Source organism: Heterocephalus glaber, unplaced genomic scaffold (genome assembly GCF_053883595.1).
Source record: "Heterocephalus glaber isolate CG9 unplaced genomic scaffold, H.glaber_assembly_v1.0 deba00001140, whole genome shotgun sequence".
NCBI lineage: Eukaryota > Metazoa > Chordata > Mammalia > Rodentia > Bathyergidae > Heterocephalus > Heterocephalus glaber.
The window spans coordinates 900,602-926,614 of record NW_028258200.1 but is presented as its reverse complement, the minus strand read 5'-3'; the positions used below and the strand labels follow the sequence as shown (position 1 = coordinate 926,614).

Genomic DNA, 26,013 nt, shown 5'->3' with positions numbered 1-26,013 from the left:
AAATCATCTCTAGATTATAATACCTAATACAGTGTAATGCCATGTAAATAGTTGGTATACTGTACTGTTTAGAGAATAACAAGAAGAAAAAGTGTACATGTTCAATATGAGGGCAATTTTTTTTCCCAAATATTTTTGACCTGCATTTGGTTGAATCTGGAAACACCTGCAGATACGGAGAACTGACTGCATATCTAAAAACAAGAAAGAAAAGAAAAGGGAAAGGGGGAATTTAGGATGCCATCTGGTATAACTTGGGATGGGGAATGTGAAAAGATGAGGCTAAGTTGGAAGTTTTAGGTCAAGCTGAGTTGTAAGATTGACGGAGATGATGTGACAGTTGGGATAGCCTAAGAACATAGAAGATAACAGAGCATTGAGGTCCCCATTGTAGTTGGGTACCATAAATTTATAGTAGCACCCTTTATTTTGTGATTTTTCTCCTCTATCTTGGGCCAAAACTTAGAGGTGATCTCCATCTGGTGTATAGAAAGATAGAGTTAGAGTTAGGGAAGGGAATTACAAGTGTTGACCGGAGAACATTAGAAAAGTAGCCATGGAATCATGGCTGGACAGAGGGTGGAACATAGAGTCTGTGAGTAGCGAAGCTTTTGTGGTTAAAGGTCATTTTCAGGAGAAACTAAGATGGCCAAAATGATGGTAGTAGTCAGGGATCTTTGAATTTGAGGTTGATGAAAGCTAAGTGACCTGATTTTTTAAAGAACCCAGAATTTTGCACATAAGGGTTGTAGTTTGGAAAATGAGAGCAGAATCCCACCTCTCAGTTCTGAGGTTTATGAATGGGGAAGAGATGGTAGGGAAGGAATGTGATGTATCTCCATGAAAGGATCTAATGAGATGGGATTAACTTGTATAAAGTAAGAAAATATCACTTGAAAAGAGCCAACCCTGGAAAACAGAAGTGAAAATTATGCGCCCAGCACTGCCCAACACACTTGGAACAGCATAGTCTCGTGGTGACATCATCACTATTGTTAGGAAAAGTTTCTAGAACAAGCCTAGTTAAGGAACATTTTCTAAACTCCACCTAATTCCCTTTTTCTGGCCCTGTATTGACAACATTCTGATTATGATATGGCTTCCCATATTATTAAAAGAATGTGTTCATTGGTCAGGAAATATGCCTGATGTAGTAACTCAGTAAAATGTTTTATAATTATTTTAAAAGTCTTAAATATCTTTTATATTGCACATCTTTTTTATTTTTTTCAGTGAGTGTTAATGTTATGGGGAAATTTTTTTCCAAAGCTAAGGTCCAGTCCATGACTCAAAGTGTAAGCCTCAAGGTAGTAGCATTTTTGAAGCCTACAGGTAGAAACCTTTACTCAGTAAGTGTCCACTGCAAGAAAACACCTACTTTAAAACTGCAATGGAAGCCAGGCGTTGTGGCACATGCCTATAATCCCAACACCCAAAAAGCTGAGGCAGGAGGATCGCCTCTAGTTCAAGGCCAGCCTGAACTACATAGTGAGATCCTAGCTCAAAAAAACAAAAACGAAAACATTAAAAAAAAAAAACCCTGCAGTGGAGAAGCACACTTGTATATTGCTTTTGCTTTGTACAGATTTTCTTTTTCCTTCTTTTTCATTCCAAAGCAGTGTTCATCACGTTTCTTAGATGCTTTGCAAGGGATTTCAGAGTTCATTGTGACCTCTATACTGGGACATCATTAGGACAGATGCTGCTCTTGAAGGGCTTTTGGCATTCAGTGGCTTAGTAGCCATGATTCAGTTTGAGTCACCCCCTCACAGACCAGATGAAAGCACTTTCTTGCAGGATACAAGACTTATTTCTTGGGAATCATTTTATTTTCAACTAATTGGACTAGTTCAGAGGCCTCTGGGTTTCACTGGACTTTTCTTCATTTCCTTCTTTTGTTGATTTTGGCCCCTTCACCTTCCACCCATTTTATTACTCATTTCTTAGGGGCCTGACTACTCAGTAACACTGAAAAAATGCATCTGAAGCCATATGGGTTGAGTAAAACAAACTTAAGAGAGAGGGGGGAAAAAGAAGAAATCTGTGTTCTCTGAACTTCCTTTGTTTATGTGATCTGTTTATATGTCGTTAAGGCCATGTTATTCAGCTGGCTCTCCGCATTTCAAAATGACTAAAGATTTCTGGGGAACACTACATGAAGGTCATGTTGCCATACTGAAATGAAAAGACACTCCATTCGTCCCCCACCAGATAGTCTCCTTTTGAGGTGTTGGAGCAATGCCAGTAGCTTCAAATGCTAAATCTTGAGGTTCTTAAAAGGCCAGTGACTTCTGGGGACACTTTTAGGAAGAATCCAGTCAGCTAAGTCCTCTTAAGGTTTTGGCATATATACCAGACTCTGAATATTTACTAAGTACAGGCTGTATAGTATCTAATAGTTTTCTTTTGGTAAGATGAACATTGGCACTGGTGTAGCTGATGTTAGCAGCCCTGAAAGCCTGGTTCTTGTATATACCCTCTTGTATAATGTGAATTAAAACTCAATTTTTGTGTTTTGTTTTGTTTTATTTTGTTGGTACCAGGGATCAAACTCAGGACCTTGTGCTTTCGAGGCAGGTGCAGCGCCACTGAAAACTCAAAGTAGTTTGGGGTCACAATCATTCTAGATAACATACTTATAGTATTATAGACAGCTGAGTTAGGTGGAAAAAACTGTAGGCAATCAGACAGGGCTAGGCCCTCAGAGTCAATGCCAAGGATGAGAATACATTACAACTGTGGCTGGAGGCGCATCTGTTAAAGGCCAGGCCTCAAGATAAAGACAGAATGACTAGGCCTACATGCTTCCCCAAGAGATGAGCAATAAATTAAAGATTATACTATAATTGCTTTCACCTGGTCCAATAAAGTCTAGCTCGACATCAGTCAGGTGGGTGACCAGGACCTCCTGATCCATCCCTTCCTGAAAAGGTCCTTGTTCTTTCCATGTACATTTGCTATGTGACCTGCTTCCCCATTGGATCAGTATTACCTAAGCAGCTATACTTTCAATGTAATTGCTTGATCATAGGTTTGACCCACATTGTACTTACCTCATGATTTTGTACCCGCCTCGTGATTTTGCTCTATAAAACTTCCTTTGAGAAGTGAGCTCGTTAGCAACCCAATTTCAGGTCCCCTCCTGTCTCTTAGGAACTATCTCTCTCAATAAATTTTTCCTACTCTTAACTACCATTGTTCCTTAGAATCCATTCTTCCATTTCGGGGAACACAAACCCAGCATATCTGACATCTAGCAGGTTGGGAGTTATATTATTTCTCCTATATCAACAGAATGAAATTCTGTAGTGTTTATTCAAGCCATTCCACTTGTAAACACCCTACTGCAAGGAACTGCAAACTGTTCCCAAGTGCCCTGCATATAGAGTCAGCTCAGAATTCCTCTCTTTGGTCCAGACAGGCTGGTCCCAACCCCTATAACAGGGAAAATCCTTAGAGATTTTTTTTTTTGTTACATTAAGCTATTTATGAGTATGGGTTGCTAAATAACATTTAGAAGTGAAAATGAATAAGAACAAGAAATAAAACATCAGTGTTAGAGTTTGGGAAATAAATTACTCATTGAACATGGAGGATGTGGTGTCCTGTTATTGTGTTTTTTTCCCATTTGCCCCCAGTGGGATCAACTCCAGCTCAGCTCAGCTAGGCTGCTGCTGAGGCTGCTGTGCTTCCTTTAAAAGCCATTTTACTAGGTCTCCTTAGCAGCTGCACCTAAAAGAACTGCTGAGGGAGCTCCTGAGTGAATTCTCATAATTTGTTTCTCATTCTCCCAGTTGATTGAGGCCCTTTTTTCTTGAGTGGTTTGCAGTTTATCTTAAGTGGCTAATGTTTAGGGTCACTATTGAATGTTTTGTGTGAATATCACTTTCAGGATGAATGGGCTGCTGCTGCTTTTAGCTGTAAGGGGTGAAGCCGTTGGTGGTAGGCCTTGAAAGGGAAAAAATCTTTCTTTGTAGTGATATGCTAAATGAAATTACTCTCTTTGTCACTTTGTCCTTTTATCCTTTCAGTCTGATAACCTCAAGTTCTGGTGATTTATTTGTTTTCTTCAGTTAAGCTTAGCTATTTCCTGTTCCCAGGTGCATGCTGTTTCTGCTGTTGGTTATGATAGTGAAGTGGAGCATACTTCTGACCTAAAAGTGTGGTTGCCTTGACTCAGAACCACATCAGTGTCTTCCAGTCCTCCCACTTCCTTTGCATTATTTCCTTTTGGAGGGCTCAGTTTGTCACCATTTAATCTAAGCATGATTCATGTGGGTTTGAGAACTGGTGTTGCTGTAATAACAATGCTATTTTTTATATAATACTCCAAGCACTTACTATCTTAGCCTTCCACTGTTTATGAAGCACTTTGTTTAATCCCTCTTAATAACCCTGTAGGGTTAAGTCAGCAACATTCTTTGTATCTAAAATAGTAGCTCAAAGAGATTAAATACCTTGCAAAGTCACAAAGTGTCTGAGTTACTCTGCTTTTAATGTTACTACAGGAAGTGTAGAATGTTGTACTTCTGAAGATATTCTGGATGAATAAAAATAAATTTTCTAAACAGTGTCACAGTTGTTAAAAATCTAGCTTGTTTTAAGTCTGGTCAGTTGATAAGACTGTAGTAGTTAAAAGCTCATTTACCATAGAGTTTAAATTGATAGCTCCCAGTAAGGAAAATAAGTATTTAGGTCAATTTCTATTCTGCTGATGTGATGAAAGTTAAGGACGACCAGCACTTAAATTTGTAGAACTTGAACTAAAAGTAATTAAGCCATTAATTTTTTTTTTAATTCTCTCTTTCAGGGAGATGGAAAGCTTGATGAGTAGTTCTACCTTACCACCCCTTTTTGTAGATGAAGATGCCTCCAAGGAGAGTAATGATCTGGCTACCACTGGGTAAGCAGCTGCTTGGGGACATTGAGCCTCTTTGCGCAGGGTTCAGAAGAAAGCTTCTGACAAAGTCTGAGGTGCTAAAGAGGCAGTTTTATATCATAAAAATAGAAGGTGCATTTCTTGTGCTTTTCAAAGAGAATGACAGGCATTGTAAACTGCTTTGTAATCTTCTGTCTGTTGCAGTGCTCTGACTCCTATGAACTGATAGAATAATAATGTGAGGCCTACATAGTGACCATTAAGCAAATACCTGCCACAGAGCTAGCTCTAAAAAAGCAATGCATTTTCTGTTCAAATGTTCATAGTTATTAAAATAATTTTTTCTCAAAGGTCAGATTATTTTAATATGGTTCTTTATTCTGAGCTTTAGCTGACTTTTGTTCATTTTGTACTGCCCCTCTACCCTTTCTATGGAATCTCTGAACAAATATGTAAAGGAATGTGGAAAAGTGTTCATAGCAGTAGTCTACCTCTTCCCTTAAAAATCTCTGTTACACTTGAATTTTTATCTTTTCTAGATATTTAGGGCTTATTTGCCAAAGAGGAAATATATTTACTAATAGATTAAAGTGCTAGCTAGTCCCTAAAATGAATTATTTTAATATTCTTTAGAGCACTTTAAAAAAAAATAGACTATACTCTGTAATTCTATTTCCTTTCCTCACATTCATTTCTCACCTCATTAGTGTCTGCCTTTTGACCTTACTACTCTGATGAAACTGTTCTCTAAGACTTTCCTAAAGGCAACCTAATTACTAAGCCCTGTTCATTCAATAAAAGTTTCAATGTTTATATGCCAGACTGTTTTAGGCATTAAAGCAATGATCAAAACAGACAAAATTCTTAGCCTTTTTAGAGCTCAAATTCTTCTGGGGAAGGCAAACACTGAACAGGGTAAATAAGTAAAATATATGCTACATTGATAAGACTCTAGATTACAACAAAATAAAGTGGTAAAGAGGGATCAGCAGGGTTTAGGATTGCTGTTGTAGACAAAATGGCCTAAAAAGCATTTATCCAGAGGTGATTCAATAGTGCTTTAAAGGAAGTATGGAAACTACCACACAGTTATCTAGGGAAGATTCTTCTAGGCTGGAGAGCAACCAAAGCAAAAGCCCTGAGGTAAAGATGTTTCTGCTTTATAGCCAGGAAGCTGGTATGACCAGGGCAACTGCACACCAGGGGTGGGGCCTAAGAGGGCTGCCTGCTTAGGTGGTGCTTTAATGTGCATATGAATTGCCTAGGAGTCTTATTAAAATGCAGGTTCTAGTTTAGAAAGTCTAAGCAACAGAGATTCCACACATCTGACAATCTCTCAGGTAAAGCCTGAGATCTCCTGATACTGTGAGTACTAAGGATCTAGATCATGTAGGAACTTAGGGATGAGAGTAAACACTGTACCTCTTACTCTGAGGAGATGGCAGAATATTGCAGGGTTTCAAACAGAATGATAGGGTCTCACTTATCTGATAATATGATCTGTGTAACTGTTGTGCTGAGAATGGAATAAAGGGAGCAGGGTCTAGAGCAGAGACCAGTTGGGGAGCTCTTTGAAGTAATCAGGTGAGAGATGATAAACTGAAGAACATTACTGATAACTTTTAGGGTAACTTTTTGGTGGAATAGTAGAGACTAAAACTTCATTGGAGTGTTTATAAAACAGTGGGAACACAGTAATGGGAAGTATAGAACTCTAGACATATTTCGAAGATAAGTCAAACAGGATTTGCCTGAAAGACCAGATAAGCAATGTGAGAAGGGAGAAAAAAGCAAAGACAATTCCAAAGTTTTGACCTAAACAACTGAAGGGATAGAGTTGCCATCTACTTAGATAGGGAATACCAAACAAGGAAGAAAGTGTAGGAGCTTGGTTTTGAAAAATTTAAATTTGAGGTGCTAATTAGATATTTAAGCAGGGATGCCAAATAGGCAGTTTGATGTAAGTTTCTGAAATTAGAGGAGGCTTAAGCTAGAAAGGGAAACTTGGGGTCATCAGCATATAGCTAATATTAGAAGTCATGTAACTAAGTGATATCACCAAAGGAATGAGCACTGTGCAGCTAGAAAAGAGAAGAGATCTAAAGCCTGAGCTCTGAGAGACTCCAGCATTTAGAAGTCAAGCAGAAGAACGAGCCAAGACTACAGTAAGTAGTTACAGAGATAGCAGAAAGTCGAAAGGAATATAGGGGTTTATAAACCAAATAAAAAGTATATTTCAAGAGAAGGGAAGAGATTGACTTTGTCAGATGCTTCTGATATTTGGGAAAATGAGGGCTGGGAAATGACTTTGGATTTAGTATGAAGATCATTGGTAGCCCAGTCTAAAGCTGTGGGCATATATCTCCTTTGAGTTGGATTTAAGAGAAGATGGGAGGAGAAAAACTTAGTAAGTATAAACAGTTTTTCCCAGGAGATTTTCTTTAAAGGAAGGAGGAAAATGCAGACTTTATCTAGAAGTAGGATAGATTATTTTTGTTTTGTTTTGTTTTGTTTCATTTGCTTTGTTTTAAGATAAGAGTAATAATAGCATCTTGTATGCTGATTAGGCTAATTCTGCAAAGAATTTCTGATGATTCCAGAAGGGACAGAATTGCCAGAAACCTGTTCTTGAGTAGGTAAGAGGGTGAAGAATGGAATGTCCAAATGGAAATGTTTCTTGCTTTAGCTAGGAGCATGGACAGTTTGTTCATGTTAACAGAAACATTGGATGCTTTTGACCACTCTCTGATTTCTGGCAACTTTGGTCAGAGATTTATGGGATTGGTATTTGTTATGGTGTATGTCTAGATGGCTCCCAAGAGCCTTATGCACTCCTAAGTAGGTCTTTCAAAGGTTATTGGTTTATGGGGTTAGGAGGTGGGGCCTGGTCAGAGAGGTGGCTAAAGAAGACCTAAAATGCAAGCTAAGCTTGATGGGAGATTCTAGTCAGAGCTCAAAAGACGAGAATGCTGATAGAAATGCAGAGAGTAAAGACCAGGCTCAGGAGGTTTTAGTTGAGAACAAGGACTCCATTGGCAATTGAACTGCAGACCTTGAGTATTACACTCTGGCAGAAAATTTATCTACATTTTGCTCATGTCCTGCACAAAGACTATAAGAGACTAAGGATGGCAGACTAATTAATCTGGCAGAGGAAATTTCAAGGCAGCCCAGTGTTGAGGTTGTGGCATGGAAACTGTTGGGAGCTTTGAAACAAGTTTATACTGAAAATCAGGAGCAAAAATCCCATTTAAAAATGTTTTTAGCCTCTGACATGCATACTCTTGGGGAGTTTGAGCCAGCTCTGTGTTGAAAATCAAGAGCAATAGCGCAACTAAGTAAATTTTAAATTTTTAAGTTTCACTGGAGAGGAAGCTCTGCTGGGACCTGTAAAGTCAGAGCAGAGGAGAGCCTTTTTTCTTTTTGGTACTGGGGATCGAACTCGGGACCTTGCGCTTGCTCTTGCGAGGTAGCCATCGGTGGCAGAACCACTGAGCTAAATCCCTGACCCAAAGTACTTTTTTTTTTAATGCTAATTTTTTAAAAAGCAAACAATGGGCCGAAGATTTAGCTCAGTGGTTCCGCTGCTGCCTACCTCGCCTACCTCGCCTACCTCCCAAGCGCAAGGTCCCGAGTTCAATCTCCGGTACCAAAAAAATTTTTTTTTAATTTTTAAAAAATACTTTGGATCAGGACAACAGAAAAATGATGTAGGACATATGCAGAACCAGCAACCCTTCCCAGGCTCAAAAATGCAATAGTGCAAAACTTCTGTGTTAAGAAGAGAGCCCCAGGGCACCATGCTATAAAAAATTTCCTTAGATTTGACTCACTCAGTGACCCAGGCACTGGGAGACTTCTACACCCATGATACAAGGAAACCTGGCTACTACTCCAGCAGGCAGCAGACCGTGGCATTCCTCCACATGGTAGTTTTCACAGGTATGCAGAATGCAAGTTGTGGGGTCAAGGAGGCTTCCACCCAGATGTCAGAAGAAGGCCTGAGAGGCCATGCAGTGTACTCTTGATAGGTCAGTGTGTTAAGCTGTGAGAGTGAAGCCAGAAGTGCAGTGGAGACTCCAGGAAGTTGGAGAAGCCAAGATCATGGAACTGAGGAACGCCCCAAGGAATAAGCAATGCCAGCCCAAGAGAAAAGCCCTAAGAACTACAACCACCTATAGTCCCTTAGTGGCAGAACTCCCAAGCCCTATGGAGTTCACATCACACCACAGGACACTGAGCTATAGGATTTAATGTTTGCCCTGCTAGGTTTCAGTCTTGCTTTGGTGCCATTGCTTTCTTTTCCCCATTCCTCCCTTTTAGAATGGAAATGTTTATCTGGTGTCATTGTATCTTAGAAGCGCTTCACATTTTTTTAAATTTTTACATGGCCTCACAATTAGGAGTTTGATTTGAGTCTCAGAGGAGGTGTTGGTGCCTCTTAGACATGGACATAAAGAGATGCACAAGAGACTTTTGGAAGACACATGCGGAATGTTATCTATATGTCCCCAAGGGACTCCTGTACTTCTAGGTGGGGCATTTGAAAGGTGAATTGATTATGGGGTGTTAGAACTGACTTGCTGTTAGGAGCTGGGTTCTGGTAGAAAGGGGGGGTACTGGGGGCTTTTCTTAGAGGTGTAAATCTCCCTTTCCCACTCCTCCCTTCAGCCATTCTTCTTCCTGTTCACCATATTGTGAGCAGCACTTCTCTGCTATGCTCTCCTGCCTTGGAGCTGGCTAGTCACAAAAGGACTGAAATTTCTAAAACTGAGCCAAAATAAACCTCTCCTCCTTTAGTTGTAAGTGTCTGGTATTGTGCCCCAACAACAAAGAAAGTAACTAAGATTAGTATGTACCCTTTCCCAAAGCTGGTTCTCATATATGACTGAAGATTGTACAAAAGTTGATAACTTAAAAATTGATCACATAACTGAAATGAGATTAACAATGAAATATACATTGCCTAAGACATCCAAAATGACTGAAATATTTAGAAAATAATGCTGCCAAGATCAAATGGATCTCTTGGTGGCACTTCATTTCAGAGAACATGATTGACATTGCTTACATAGCTTCTTTTAAGCTTCTTTTTTTTAAGGCCTTCAAAAATACAGGAACCTCCTACTTCAAATCACCTGGTATATTTCCTAGGAAGGGTCAGAAAAGTATCTTTTCTTCCATTTTCCATACAGCGCATCTGGTCTCATTTCCTTTTTCTGTTCACTATAAGCTGATATTTATTTTCATAATTGCACTAAACTATACTCCCTAAAAATGCTATCAACCTTCTGGTCTTCAAATTTAGCAGAATCTTTTTTCACCTGTCTTATCTGAATTTGGCAACTTTTTACTTGGTTGGCATCTCCTTCCCAAAAGTCTTCCTGCCTTGTTCCCTGCAACACAAATTCTCTTAATGTCCTCTACAGTCACCTTTCCCAGCTTTATCTAACACTTGCTCCTAAAATGATATTGGTAACATGTTCTATCCTGACTTTTTTTTTTCTTTTCACTTTTTCTGGATAACATCTAGCACTGCCTATTATTTCCCTGAGCTGTTGCCTCTCAGATCTTTCTCAAGGCTTCTTCATTTCAGTTTCCCCAAAGCATGTCTCCACTTCTCCATGGGATGTTGCCAAGTATTATGCTACAAGGATTTCAAACTCAGCATCTTCTGATCTGTTTCTCTCTCTCTCTCTCTCTCTCTCTCTCTCTCTCTCTCTCTCTCTCACACACACACACACACACACACACACACACACACACATTCTTGTTTTCATACACATAATGCATGTTCTTTCCATGGTTAACATTAAGTGCATAATCACCAGTTTGGAACCTCAGAATTACCTTTGATTCTTACTTTTCCTTTATTATTTATATTCAGTCATCAAGTTCTCTTCATGCTACCCCTTTTATCTTAGCTTTCTTTCTACTCTGTATCCTGCCTGTGATTATCTCTTGCTTAGCCAATTACACAGTCTTCTAATAGGTCTTCCTTTCTTTTCTTAGGCCCTGTCTGCCTAGAATGTTGTGTACCTGATAGATATTCACCTTTCAAGATGTCATCTGTGAAATCTTTCTAACATCTTCTCTATACATGTAAAATATATATAAAGTCATCCCCTCAACTGTGCCTCTATGGCACTGTTTACAAACTTCTACTTCAGTGCTTATACTGCATTATAATCATTGCGTATAATACTATGTAGTGCACATTCTTTCAGAGTAGTTACTGAATATTACTCTGTTCTTTTTTTTGTCCCCCTTAATGTTCCCAATCCTCCCCCTCAAAAAATAATTCCCTAGCCTGTGATGCTCCTTTTTCTTCCATTCCTTTGTCCATATGTGATAAATTAACTCAGTCTAAGACTCTGCCATCATCTGTACCTTCTTTGTCCACTTCTCAGATGGATGAGACCTTTTTGCTAAGTCATCTGGAATATGTTATGGGGATAGAAATGTATATCTACCTGATTTATTAACATTTATACTTAGGCTAGGGTGTGGCTCAGTGCTGGAGTGTTTGCCTGGCATTCTCAAGACCCTAGATTCAATTCCTGGGAGGGGGTGGGTAATATACACACACACATATTTATACTTGAGCTTACTAAATTATCTTGTTATATTTTTAGATGATGTGATTATCAATAAACACTAGAATCCAAGAGGAAATGGCCTGTGTTAGGTACCATAAGAGTTATTGCTTGTACTTTTTAAGAACTCTGTCTTCTGTGATAAGGTCAGACTACAACTCCCATTCCTGTTTATCTCATCCATTAGATGTTTTGCCTTCCCACTGGAGATCCATGAAAGGTAGCATACAAAAACCACACTCTATTGTATGTTCAGAACTAAAGCATGAAGTCTAGGTTGAGAGGAAAGGTTGGTTTTTGGAAAAGAGAATTATAGTTGTTTTCGGCAGGCTTCTTCTTCATGGAACTGACCTAGTTTAATCAAATATGGAGAACGTTTATAACAACACTCTGTACTGCCTGTGGAGACGTTTACACAGATTGTAGTGGTTGGATTCATTCACATACTGACGTACTTTTGCTGGCAGAGAAATTTATGTTGAACTTTAGTAAATAAGAGAAGTTTCTGGTGTCATTTATAGTGAGCTTTTGCACTTCTGCCTGTTTATTACTCAGATTAACACACCCAGAGGTTCCCTACAGCAGTGGAGCCCCGTCATCCACCAACAACCCTGAGTTTGTGGAGAATCTCTCTCAAGGCCAGCTGCTTCAGAATGAGTCTTCAAATGCTGCAGAAGGCAGCGAGCAGCGGCATGAAGATGAGGTAAGCTGAGGCTCCTCTTGTCATTGTCCTCTGCAGCTTGCAGAGAAGCAGTCAGCAAAGGAGATATTGCTCAAAGTGTGCATCACCTGGCCTATTTATATTATAGGCTGACACCTGCAAAATTTTGTGTCTTACATTTCTTGGTTTATGTAGAATCACATTAATGATTTTTTATTTTTTGGTACCAGGGATCGAACTCGGGACCTTGTGCCTGCAAGGCAGGCAGCGGAACCACTGACGTAAATCCCCTGCCTCCACATTAATGATTTTAATAACACAGAAACGGGCAGACTATTTCCCCTGGCATAAGAAATTATAGTTTCCTCATATTAGGTGTTTAATTAATTCATGTTGAATGAGTGAATGACTTAATTAATGAAGAGTCCACATACCCTTGTTCAGGACCAAACCATGGTCATCAATCCTGCAGCATGGAGACATATGTACCCAAAAGATTAACACCACTCATCACCTCCTTCACCTTCCTGTAGCCTTTCAATCGTACAAAGGATCCAAATGGTCCTTGCAAATGACTGATTATATTGTCTACATTTTAAGCAATTTTCTTTTTTTTTTTACAGAAAAAGGTAAAACCATTGATTGATTAATTGACAGGCCTCACTGTATGCCCAAGCTGGCCTCAAACTGGAGATCCTCCTCAGTGTCCAAGTGTTAAGATTATAGGCATGTGCCCCCATGCCTAACATATTCTGTTGGGATTCTTTTTTGTTTTTTTCCATTAAGTTTATTGGTGCATTTTAGGTATACAATACAGTTACATTCATCATTGGGATCTTGTACCTTTACATGATGTATCTTGGTTCATATTTTTTCCCCATTCTCCTGCCCTCCCTTTACCCCCTCCACCCATCTCTATTTACAAAGACTTTCTTTCCAATTTTTTTCCTTTTCTCGTATTTTTTCTTTTCCCTTCTTTTCTTTCCCCTACCCCTTCCACTTCCCCTACTCCTTTAGACCTTTTCTTCCTATTACACAATGTCAATTATACATATTTTAAATTACAATATCAAGATTTAAAGGTCATTACCACAGATTTTACAGAATTCAAAAGGATATAAAAAGCATATTACAAAAATCTTTTTTGAAATAAATTTGACAACTTCTATGAAGTTGTCTACCTTGGAAGACAATTTAATGAAACTGACTCTGGAAGAAATATAAAATTTGAATAGCACCTATTAAAGAAAGTATATTCCTAGCTTGAAAACCTACCTATATGACAACAAGAAGCTCATACATATTTTAACTGATGAATTGTATCAAACATTTAAAGCAGAAAAAAGAAGGAACACTTCTGCCCTCATTTTAGGAAATCAACATTGTGCTAATCCTAAAACTGGATAAAGATAATAGAAGAAAAAAGTATGAACATAGATAAAAATTTGTTTAACAAAACAAACTATTAGAAGTCAGATCTGGCAGTATGTAGAAAGTGGTTTATTATAGGGATGGCAGTGTTGGTTCTGCATTGGAAGATCCACCCCCATAAGTCATCATTTTAACAGAGGAAAGGAAAGACATATGATCTTGTCAATAGTTGGAGAAAAAGTATTGGACTAAATTCTACAGCTGTTCATGGTAAAAGCTATCAGGAGACTAGAAGTAGAACAGAACCTTCTCAACAGATCAAAGACATGTACTCCATACTTCCAGCAAAAATGCCTTATATGAATGGAGAAGATACAATGCTTTCTCCTTAAGGTGGGGAACAAGGGCAGATATGCCTACTCCTCATCTGTCCATTGAACTTTGAAACATAGGCCCAAACCAAAATAGTCTGGCAACAGAAAGAAACAAATAGCATAGGAATGGCAAGGTAGAAGTAAAATCTTTATATGCAGATGAAACGATCATCTACAGAGAAGATATTAAGAAATCTCTAGGAGCCCCTAGAACTTGAATTTGAATTTAACAGGATTAGAAAACACAAGGTATATATAAAAATTCAGGTCTGTGTATACTTGCTATAAATGAAGAATTGGATATTGAAATTTAAAAGTTATGTAGGAGTAAAAGGACCTAGAAAAAGAAAAAGGAAAGAAAAAAAACAGTGTTGGAAGACATTTATTACCTAATTGTAAGACTTCCTCTAAAGCTACAATAATCAAGGCAGTGTTGGTGTAAGGAAAGACGTATAGATCAATGCAATAAAACAGAGAACCTAGAAATAGAACCACACATACATGGTCCACTGACTTTTGAAAGATTATTTAACATTAGCATTTTATAGAATATAAACTCAATTCAAGACCTGAGGAGGAGATAGTATCGTCAGCAAATGGCGCTAGAACACCTGGTATAAAAAATTCACCTCAACCCTTTATTTCCATACATAAAAATAACTTGAAAGGATCTGTGAACCTAATATGAAAGCCTAAAACTATAAAACTTTAAGAAGAAATTATAAGGGAAAATGTTTATGAATTTAGGGTAGGCAAGAATTTCCTAGGATACAAAAAACATTTTTAAAAATTAATAAATGAGATTCCATCAAAATTTAGAACTTGAAAAGATATCGTTACGAAAATGAAAAGTAGCCCTTAACCAGAACATATTTATAATACATATAATCTAAGACCAGAATATATAAAGAACTCTTACAGCTCATTAATAGACAACCCAATTAAAAAATAGGCACAAGAAGATGATAAATAGCCAGTACAGCACAAGGAAAGGTATGCAACACTAGAATCAGAAAAATACTAATCAGTACAATAACAAGATTGTATTATACACTCATTAGGAAGATTAAGTTAAAAGTTTTAAAAGAACAAATGTCAGCTTAGGTGTGAACCAGGTAGAACTTTCTAATACTGCTAATGTGAATGTAAAATGATGATGATACGAAAAGTTTTAGATAACTTAATAGATTGAATATTAAGGTAGTTGTAGAAGCAAAATAAGTAATGTGTTCTTTTAAGATTTGCTTTTCCTGTAACTCCTTGTTTATGGTGAGGATTATCTGACTCTAAGGAGTAACTTCATTAACCTAACAAAGTTACCATGCCAGGGTGAATTTACAATGTATATGGCCTATCTTGTGTCTGTTTCTTGTAAATGGGAACTGGAATTGTATTTACATATCAAAGACCACTAGGGATGAGATAATGGCTAAAAAGGATATAAAAAGGGAAATGCTGAACAAAGGGGGCAGATATTGACCAGACTGGTTTCTGGCATTCTGGTCCACTCCTGAGAAGAAATTTTATTATTTTATCCGAATTCTGTGTCTCTGTGTATTTCTTTCCGAGATTTCTGCAACAATGAAACCATTTTGGAAAAAAATATAGAAATTTCTTGTATTACTGTTAAGAACCAACAGTTCTGTTCTTAAATTTTTACTTAAGAGAAATGAAAACACTTGTTCACAATAGATTTATACATACAGGTTGACTATCCCTTATCTGAAATTCATGGGACCAGAAGTGTTTCAGATTTTGGTTTGAAATCCACTTGGTCTGCAGAGAGGATAGCTACTCCTGCTTTTTTTCAGGTTCCTGTCACATGGAGTATTGTTTTCTATCCTTTAACTTTCGGTCTGTGAGTTTCTTTTTGAGTTGTGTTTCTTGTATGCAGCATATTGTTGGATCTTGATTCTTGACCCACTCTGCTGGTCTGTTTCTTTTAATTGGTGAATTGAGACCATTAACATTGACAGTTATAACTGATACATATTGACTTACCATTGTCATGACTTTTTCTTTTTGTTGGATTCTTCCCCTTTGCATTTAATTTCTTGTCATTCCTGATTTATTCATTTCGCTGAGCTTCCTGGGGTTGTGATCCTCATGGTCTTTTCCTAGGATATTGTCTAAAATTTTTTGGAGTGTTGGTTTGGTATTCATGAAGTTCCTAAGGTGCTCTTTGTCATGAAAGTATCTTATTTCTCCATCAGTTTTGAAAGATAATTTTGCAGGGTACATCAATCTGGGTGGGAGGCTGTTTTCCTTTAGGGCTTGCAATACATCACTCCAAGCTCTTCTTGCCTTGAGGGTTTGCGTTGAGAAGTCTGCTGTGATTCTGATGGGCTTTCCTTTGTATGTGATTTGTTTCTTTTCTCTCACTGCTTGTGGAATTTTGTTCTTCTTTTGGGTTTCTGGAATCTTAACTATTATATGCCTATGTGTAGATTATTTTTGATCAAGGCTAGTTGGAGTCCCTATATGCCTCACTTAACTGTATGTCGAGTTCTTTTCCCCTGCTTGGAAAGTTTTCCGCCATCACTTTTGTGAACAGTTTTTTTATGTCATCTGCACTCTCTCCTGTTTCTTTATTGACTCCAATCATCGTCTAGCAGCTGCTGGATTGATTTCTCATGGTCCCTTACAATTTTAAAGAAATTTTTCTTTTTCCAGTCACTAATTTAAATCTTATCTTCTGTATCTGAAATTCTGTCCTCACATTGACTCATTCTGCTGTGTAAACTTTCAGTGAAGTTTTTAATCTCCTGGAAATCTGTTTGCATCTGTTTTATGGATTCCATTTGTTTCCTATGTTAGGATTCCATCATGTTCCTCAGATTCTCTATTTTTTTATCTGTGTCTTCTCTAGATTTATTAATCATGTCTTGCACTATGGGCACAATCTCTGCTGTTATCTGAGAAATTATTTCTGATTTCATTTTTCTCAGATCCTCTTTTGTTGCCAGTTCAGGGAGTCCAGATGATTGCACATCGGATTGTTCCATCTCATTTCCCTTTGGGGTTGCTTTAGGTGATCTGGAAGTCTAGTTTTGAGGCTTGTTTACATGTCTTCCCATTTCAGCGGGCTGGAGGTGGGGGTGATGTTGGTGCCCTACTTGGTGCTAGGGGTGGTGGTATGGCAGCCCAGAAGGTTCACCTCCTCCGTGCTGGGGGCAGCTCTGCTCCTCAGTGCTGGAGGGGGTGGTATGGTGGCCCAGAAGGTTCCTCTGTTGGCATTCTTAAAGATCAGAAAGAAAGATGGGCTGGGGATTTAGCACAGTGGTATAGCGCCTTCCTGGCAAGTGCAAGGTCCTGAGTTTGATCCTCAGTACCAAAAAAAAAAGATCAGAAAGAAAGGGAAAGGGAGAGAGAGAGAGCTAATACCAAATACACCATGTGCCAAATGGTGAATTGTCACACCAGTATATATACTGTATATTTAGAGGATTGCTGTACCACAGTGAATGCTGAAATCTTTTTGTCCCTTTTTATTTATCTTTTTCTTCTCTAGAATATGAATTCTTGTATCCATAAAACAGTAGCTGATGGGCTAAGTGCTTTTTGTTAGATTAGGAAGCAAAAGTGTGATGTCCAAAAGGTCAGGGTAAAACATTAGTAGCACTGCAATCTTTTTTTTTTTTTAAGCTTTTTAAAAATTCGTCTTTGATTTTACTAATAACTCAATATAGAGATGTAGCTCAGTAGTAGGGTGTTTACCTACCATGTGCTAGGCCCTGCGTTCAATCCCCAGTCCTGACTGATAACTCAATATGTAAAGTCCTCTGACCTTATGAAATATACATCTTAGAAAATCATCAAGCCAAAGAACTAGTCTTTATTTTGGATTACTGAAATTTTTCTGAGGCTTAGATATTAATTTAGAAATCTTTATGTTCTCTGCTATGGGAAATAATCTGGTTTTGAGTGGTATCAGTGAGAAACACCTTCATGAGTTATTTTTAATCTTTGTGCTACAGCTTGTCTCTTCTTTTGCCCAGTGCATGTGACATCTTATTCTGATCTACTCTGAGGACATCTGCTTCTCTGGCACAGTGCTGTGTGCACTGCTGCATTTCTCAGTTAGAATATTTCTCTGTGGGAAATCTGGACCTGTTAAGTGGTTATGAAGGCCAGAGTTTGCATGATTGATTAGCACAAAAATAGCCCCACAAAAACAGGCAGTAGTTTGTAGTGTGGCACATAAAAGGGTCTGCAAGCAAACTACCCAGAGTCCTCCTTATTCAGCATTGTGATCATTTCTACCTGTGACTAAGACTATGACCCTACCTAGTCAAAGCTTTCCAGGTGTCACAGGTAGGGTCTACCTGAACCAGCCTGAACTACAAAGGGAGACCCTGACTCAAAAAACCAAAAAAAAAAAAGCCATACTATTGTCCTGTTATGTTTGTTGGTACCACTTGTTGCGTTATATGGGGAACTGTTGCTTAGTTTTTATTTTTATTTTGCTTTGTTTTATAGCAGAGAAGTAAACGAGGAGGTTGGTCCAAAGGGAGAAAGAGGAAGAAACCTCTTCGAGACAGCAATGCACCAAAATCCCCTCTTACAGGATATGTTCGGTTCATGAATGAGCGTCGAGAACAGCTTCGAGCAAAGAGACCAGAAGTCCCGTTTCCAGAAATTACAAGAATGTTAGGCAATGAGTGGAGTAAACTACCTCCTGAGGAAAAGCAGGTGATTGTCCCTATTGCAGATCCTCTGCCAGCTTTGATTTTGTCTCAGAAACAATTTGCCAGAAAAGCAAAGAGGATAGACTGGTGATGGCGAACCTTTTACAGATGAGTGCCCAAACTACAGCCTGACACTTATTTTTCACAAAATCCAAACACGGCCATTAAACCTGAATACTGAGGTTTTAGTTCAGAAAAAACAACTCATATATTAACACCTTTTGTCTTAAAAGAAAAAACAAATAACATGTGTGCCATAAGTTCACTACCACTGGGATAGACAGTTAGTTGATCCTTCATTTTCATCACAGTGCCTACGAATAGGATCCTTGTAACTTTTTCTCTGGCACAGTGATTTTTTAAGCTGGTGCAGTGTTCGCTGCATTGTATGAGCAGAAGTGACTAGGGTGCCCCTCAACCACAGCAGCTGCACTTCCATTTGATTTATATATGTATTTTGAGGTTTTTATTTTATTTTGTTTTTTTGGTACCAGGGATCGAACTCGGGTCCTTGTGCTTGCAAAGCAAGCGGCAGAACCACTAAGCTAAATCCCCAGCCCTGATTTATGTATGGATAGCTCACAGAAACATATTCTGACAAGTAGTTAAATATTAAGAAATTAAGAAATCTATCAGCATAATTTATTTCAATGAGTTAAAAAGTCATGAATTAAATGAGAAATCATTTGATAAAATTATATAATTCACATAAGAATTTTGTTTTAGAAAAAGATTTTACTGCTTTAATAAAATTTTTTAGCTGGAGTTCTGGCAAAAGTAATACAATATGGAAAATAAAGCAAGGACTACTTGAATTCTCTCTCCTTTAAGACCGAAACTAATCCTGTTGCCAAAATGAAATGAATTTGTGTTAGAGAGATTGGCAGGGAATTCTGAAATGCCACTAAAGCAGAGTAATGATAGTGATTGTAGGATTGGCTTTGGGTTAAAAGTTCACACCCTTCCAGCATCTGATGACTTAACAGTCCTTAAAATGGAATCCAGACAGACTAAAATCGAATTGAAAAGTACCCTTTTGGAAATTAATTGAATTCAAAAATTCTCAGAGATCAAATTAAGTTGCAACTTGAATCTCTGTGTTTGTGGTACCAAGGTAATAGGAAGTAATTTGTATCACTCATTGCTTTGGCTTTATAAAACAATGAGATCGTGGGCTAATCATACTAGATAATTTTTTTTTAATTTTTCTTTATCTCAAAATGAATACATGCTCATTATTTACATTTTTCAGATAGTGCAGAAGCATGTAAATAAAAAAAGCCAAAATACGGTAGTTTCTCCAGAGATAACCATTATTGGTTACATGGGACAAGGGTTTTATGTTTGGTCTTATCAACATTTTTATTAGAAAATAATTTCAAATGCACAGAAAGTTACAGACATAAAAATGATCTAACATCCATATACCCTTTCTACAGCTTCACTGTTATTAATACATCTTATCCCATTTCTCCATTTGTGTATCCATTCAGTTGTGCACATGTCCATGTCAGTGCACCCCCCACCCCAGCTCATGGCTATCATGTCCTTCACATATACACATATACAAATACTTTGTGAATAATTGTAGGGTACATCACTTACATCACGTCTGTTTACCTTTGAATAGTTTAATGTGTGTTTCCAAAGATTAGAAGTATTCCCTTACATAACTGTAGTAATAAAATACTGTAGTCTACCATCCATGTCATTTCTCTCTATAACAATTTCCCCTTCAGTACAGATTCCAGTCTAAGGTCAAGTTTCATCTTTAGTCAAATCTCTTTAGTTTTCTTTTCTTTTTTTTTAGTTTAGTTTTCTTTTTTTGTTCGTTGGTTGGTTGGTTGGTTGGTTGGTTTTGGAGGGGTTGTTTTTTGTTTGTTTTTTGTTTTTGGTACCGGGGATCGAACTCAGGTCCTTAAGCTTGCAAGGCAGGCAGGGGAACCACTGAGCTAAATCCCCAGCCCTGGAAGAGTTGTTTTGTTTTGTTGGTAACAGAACATTCCTCATTTTTAATTTGTGTGATATTTCCTAATGATTAGATTGGAGTTGGAGTTGTACATCCTTGGTCAGAATACTGCATAGATGGTGGTGTGTCATTCTGGGCATCACATACACAGAAACACAGTGTCCTTTTATTCCTCATTAATAATGTTCATTTTGTTGACCTGCTAAATTTTTTTAATTACCCCTTTAATTAATAAGTAGAGGATGAGATGACACTTTAAGAACATGAAAATAGCCTGTTCAGCATCAAAAGTTTCCCCTAGGTTTAGCATCCATTGATGATTTTTACCTGATCTAATCTTTATGGTGGTACAAGATTGAGTTTTCCAACTCCAGCACTCACCCAGTGTTTACCATTTGACCCTCAGCTTTCTAATCTAAATAAGAGCCCCCCTCTCCCATTATGTATCTGCTTGACCTCTGTTTCCTATTGGTATAAAAAGTAATTAGTATTGTCTCTTATTAATGGTATGCATTTCTATTTTTATACTGGTTTATTATTTATTACATAGCTATAGTAATCAACTTCATAATTTAACAAAATACTTTATTATTTTGGTATTTACGTTATCCCAGATTTAACCAGTTTGGTGTCCCTTAATCTGGTTCTTTTGTGGGACAAGGTTTTTAACGTATTATCTGACTAATTTATGTTCGTTTAGAACCAGTATCTTAGTTTGATAAATGAAAAGGACAATACATTGAACAAAATAATCCTAGTAAATCAGTGAACTTTTTAAAGGAATTAATAGCAGAAAACAGCATGTAGATGTAGACTATCTTAAAGTAGTCAGTTTTCAGGCCCATAAAATAAGGTCATTCTTTTTATGTTCTGTGTCTTCTCTTTGGTTGTAGTGCTCTGCTCACTGGCTTTTAAAAGGCCAATTGATATATGAGATCATCCCTCAATATGAAGTATGGTAGAGAAATCAAGTAATACTCCTTTCCTCCCCTGGGAAGCCTGAATGTTCCTGTGTGATGTGCAGGCCACATAAGGACCCTGCTGGCTATTGGGATGGAGGAACAACTGTAATCATCATCATGAGTTTGTTGCAAGACTGCTCTCAGCAGAACTTGTCTTCATTGATTTAGAAAAGGCAGTAGATGATCTAGAAAGTTAGAGTCACTAATGAATAAAAGTCATTATCTTTCATAATTGAGATTTTCTTCTGTTCATATGACCGCTTTTCTATTCTCCCTTAATGCATATTTCCTAGATTCTCTTTTCCATATTCTAATCATGCTGTTTTTGTATAGAAAGTTAATGTTTTACTTAAATAAGTTATTGGCTCTTAAAAGTAATTCCCTATTTTTTCTGTAGCGCTACCTTGATGAAGCAGACAGAGATAAGGAGCGTTATATGAAGGAACTGGAGCAGTATCAGAAGACTGAGGCCTACAAGGTCTTCAGTAGGAAAACCCAGGACCGGCAGAAAGGCAAATCTCATCGGCAAGGTATCAGAACCTAAGCCAAGTATATCTGTCTTGCCAGTGGTGATGGCTATAAAAGATGTGTCTCTGTCATTGTTGTATCATCCTAAATTCACTTGTAAACATAATCTTGGAAATTTATTAAAATCAAGTTTTCCTCATTTAGAAATTTCAATGGGTTTCTATATCCAGATCAACAATTCGGTTCATGCACTAAATCATTATTAGTTGCCTATCGTCTTTTTCTAATTCTTAGTTATTTCTCTCCTCTAAACATGTCTGTTCAATTATGTGACTGACTTACTCTAACACTTCTAAGCCTTCCATGTGCCATTTCTCCCAGCCCACAGTGATCCTCTTCATTCGTGCGTATATGCATTCAAAAAGTAATAATTGAACACTTTTTATTAAACACCAGGCCCTCTTCTAGGCATTAAAGATACAGCCATGAACAAAATAGACAAAATCCCTATCTTCAGAGGTTTTTATTCTCTGTTAAATTGTTCATCACACCCTTACAAGTTTTGCTTCCAGCTCCTCTTCTTCAGGAAACATTGCCAGAGGAGCACACCCACAGCTAGTCTGTCGTTCCTTAGCCATTGCATCTTCTCCACACTTGGGCATCTAGCCTGCTAAAATCATAATGTTGTGCAAACAGCCCTTGGTATGTGTTTCCTGCCTACCTCCCACCCTGTTCTCCTAAAGGTGAGAACTTTGTTTTTCTCATGTGCCTAATGGTATACTCTGTAGGTGTAGGTTTCCTTTAACTTTTGTCAACTGACCAATTAATAAAGCCATGAGGCCAAATGCCATACTTTGTGAGCACCTGCGTGTACCAGGAGGGATTATAGTTTGGCACAGTCATATATTTGGGTTTTGCTATTGTTTTCTCTTTCAACTTAATATTTTCTTGGTCTTTCCTATTTTTAGATACAGCCCGACAGGCGACCCATGATCATGAGGTAATTAGCCTTCTGTCTGCCTATCACATACATTGCTGTTTGAACTGCTGTTGGATTTTGTTTGGGTGGTTGTTGTTGTTGGTTTTAATGAGTGGCACAGGATTGCCAGTCCCATAATTCAGACTGAATGAGTTGCTTTAGCTCAGTGGTTCTTAACATATGACAGACACTTAGGTCTGAGTCTCTCTGAACTACAACCCCTAGCTCTGATATGTTCATGTGATCTAAGAATGTTATTAGGTTTAAATGGTAAAGGTGGCTGGAATTCAAAGTGAGGTATAGAAGTGAGAGCCAGCTAAAAGGTCCAACTTGACCATAGCTTGTCATCACCACATGCCATAGTCTTACTCTAGAGAGACGGAATCCAGCATTTGGTTAAAATAAACCACTTGGCTACAATGTCTACAAAATATAAATGACGGTAGTTCCTATCCCTCCTTTCTTGCTCCTCCACCTCACAGCACATGTTTATTTGCTGGCTTCTTCCCTCCTGTGTGGTTCAACTCCATTGACAGGATTTAAGCCTGTGATCCTGTGTGTATGGGAGATTTGGGCCTGTGTGTGTTGGCTGTGCTGTGTGTATTGCTGTGCTGTGTGTATATATGGTTGTAAAGAAAATAAAATCTTTGGCAATTCCGTGCTTTAAAATGCTCAGTAGCTCCTCATTGCTTTCTAAATCACATTCAAACTCAGCTATCCATTCTTCTCTAAATTAAGTCCCAAGGTCTCATTCCAAATACCTTAGCCCCGCCCTACCCTGCCTCAGGTCTGTGCTCCTACTGCGCCTTTCATGAGTCTACTTCCCCACACACACACACCATTCTTCATGGCCTCCCTATCCTCACATTTCTGACTCAAAATCCTAGTCATCTTTCAAACACTATTTCCGTTTTCTCCTTCAAACTTCTTGTTTCCTCCAGCTTTCTTTAACTCTCAAGGCTCTCTGTTTCTCTTACGCACTTAGCTGATATGGCCTGGTGTTGCAGTTATCCAAGAATCTGTGTTATTCACACTCTTGGATTATGAGCCCTTTGAGGGCAGACCAGGTCTAGTTTCTGTCTGTATCTAGCCCATGCCACCTAACATCCCGCTCTTGCATGGAGGAGATATGAGAACCCAGAGTTAACAGTGGGAATTTGAAAAAAAGAATTTCTCAGGTGCCCTCTTACAATTAGTTGGTTTTTTACTAAATCAAGGAAATCCATTTTTCATATTAATAACTACTTATCTTGAGAGTGTAGTTCTCATACCTAATTTGATGTTGGTAACTTCAGAAACATCAAAAATAAAGATTGAAATTCATAAGTCAGATACATCAATTACAAAGCAGGAAGCATAGTAAACATTAGCATTTTATTCATGTATTTCCTAGTTAAATGTAGTATAGTTATATGTGACATTTCTTTGCTCTAGGATGAAGTGTTATGAATAGTTTTGTTTGAGAAACTATGTATACTTTGTATTTAAATGACAGTTGAATAATGTTGCAACCTTTCCATTTTACCAGAGACTTATACAATTAGTATTCATTTCCTCTTAGTCTGTGTACCCAACCACCAATATCATGAAATCTCTGTATTTTTTCCCCTGCTTTATTACACCCCGTCCTTAATAGTTGCAAAAGAGAATTTGGACAATAGTCTGAAACATTAGATCTCAGATTTCCTAATAAATCACTGACTCATTTCATCAGTATGGATTTTCTTGGCCAAACTGTATGTAGCATTTTTGTCTTCAATAAGGTTGATAGTTACAGTCAGAAAAAATTAGGTAAATTTAATCAATTATAGAAGCTACCTGAAAAGTAAAGCTTTTTATTAATGATATTAGTAATATATGAATTTCTATAAATTCTATGAGTTTTGAAAAGGGAGGAGTCTGATTTTTTATTTCAGGATTAGAGACTAGTTAGACCAAAGGAGAGGGGGCTAAGTAGGAGAAGGAGCAGCAGTAGATTCTCAAATGTGTGCAGAGTAGGTTTTGTATATCTGTGCATCAGTATGCCCATATCACTATAAAAGTCTTTTAGGTCATTAACCAAATTAATGTCTCTTCAGTTTTTATTTTTCATTAATATTATTTCCTAAACTAGGTAATCTCAGAAGAATCGCAGTATAAGAGAACTGGTTTGAAAGCTTTTAAATTGTTTTTAAACATATTTAAAACTATCTTTAGCCAGGTATGGTAGCACATGTGTGTAATCTCACCACTCTGGGAGGCTGAGGCAGGAGGGCAGCTTAGCAAGACACTGTCTCACACAGTTTATATAATATTTTTCATAAGTATAACTTCTTAGTATAATAGTTCATAGAAACAGGAAAGCATTATAGCTGAAAAACAGCCACAAAAGGTTCCATAAAGAAATGAGGAACAGAATTAGGCTTAAAGATGACCCACATTTTGTTTTTTATTGTTGGGGCGGGGGCTCTATGGGGCAGGTGGGAGTGTTAGACAGTTATGAATAAGCTAATAAAAGAGCAAGTACTGTATCTTGCAAAATTCCTAAAACATAGATCCTCAATTCACATCCATTTCCCTTATGAAGAATAAAATGAGATATGTGATAGAATGGTCTGTGCTCCTCTTAGAATCCTAAGACCTCAGAGATTCTCTCCACCAGCCAGCTTACTTTGCCTGTGAGGGAAGTGATTTGCCTAAGACAGGAAAGAATATACCCAGAATCACTTACTGAACTAAGAGGCAGAAGTGTGGCAGAAACTCAGGCTTCTATATCACTGTCTAGCACTCTTGGCAGCACAATGCAATACTATATGGAATAAACTAAACAGTGTTGAAAAGTGAAAATGGGCCTTGTTGCCTGAGATGTCAGCAAAATGTGTTGTTAGTTAAGAAATTATTTGGTTTGTGGTTTGGGGGTGTAGCTCAGTGGTAGAGCACTAGCCTAGCATGTGCAAGGCCCTGGGTTCAATTCCTAGCACGTGGCAGGGTGGGGAGGGTGGACAGAGACAGAGAGATTGTTTTGTGACTAGTAAAGAAATCTATTGTATTTCTAATGTACTTGGCTCCCTGAGACATTATTACCTA

The 26,013-nt window shown here is 37.9% G+C and overlaps 1 protein-coding gene across 4 annotated transcripts in view; it reads left to right on the top strand.

Moving 5' to 3' along the window:
- The window catches only part of Hmg20a (high mobility group 20A), an 82,206-nt gene that overhangs the window by 46,112 nt on the left and 10,081 nt on the right, over positions 1 to 26,013 (top strand). For 3 of the 4 annotated variants that reach the window (XM_004872062.4, XM_021250066.2, XM_087210265.1), the window contains exons 2-6: positions 4,811 to 4,903; positions 12,031 to 12,178; positions 18,361 to 18,573; positions 21,898 to 22,030; positions 22,937 to 22,968. In XM_004872062.4, the coding sequence (XP_004872119.1) occupies positions 4,815 to 4,903; positions 12,031 to 12,178; positions 18,361 to 18,573; positions 21,898 to 22,030; positions 22,937 to 22,968 (615 nt within the window). In that variant the 5' untranslated portion in view covers positions 4,811 to 4,814. The remainder of the gene's footprint in view (positions 1 to 4,810; positions 4,904 to 12,030; positions 12,179 to 18,360; positions 18,574 to 21,897; positions 22,031 to 22,936; positions 22,969 to 26,013) is intronic. The other variant, XM_021250067.2, reaches the window with a different exon arrangement.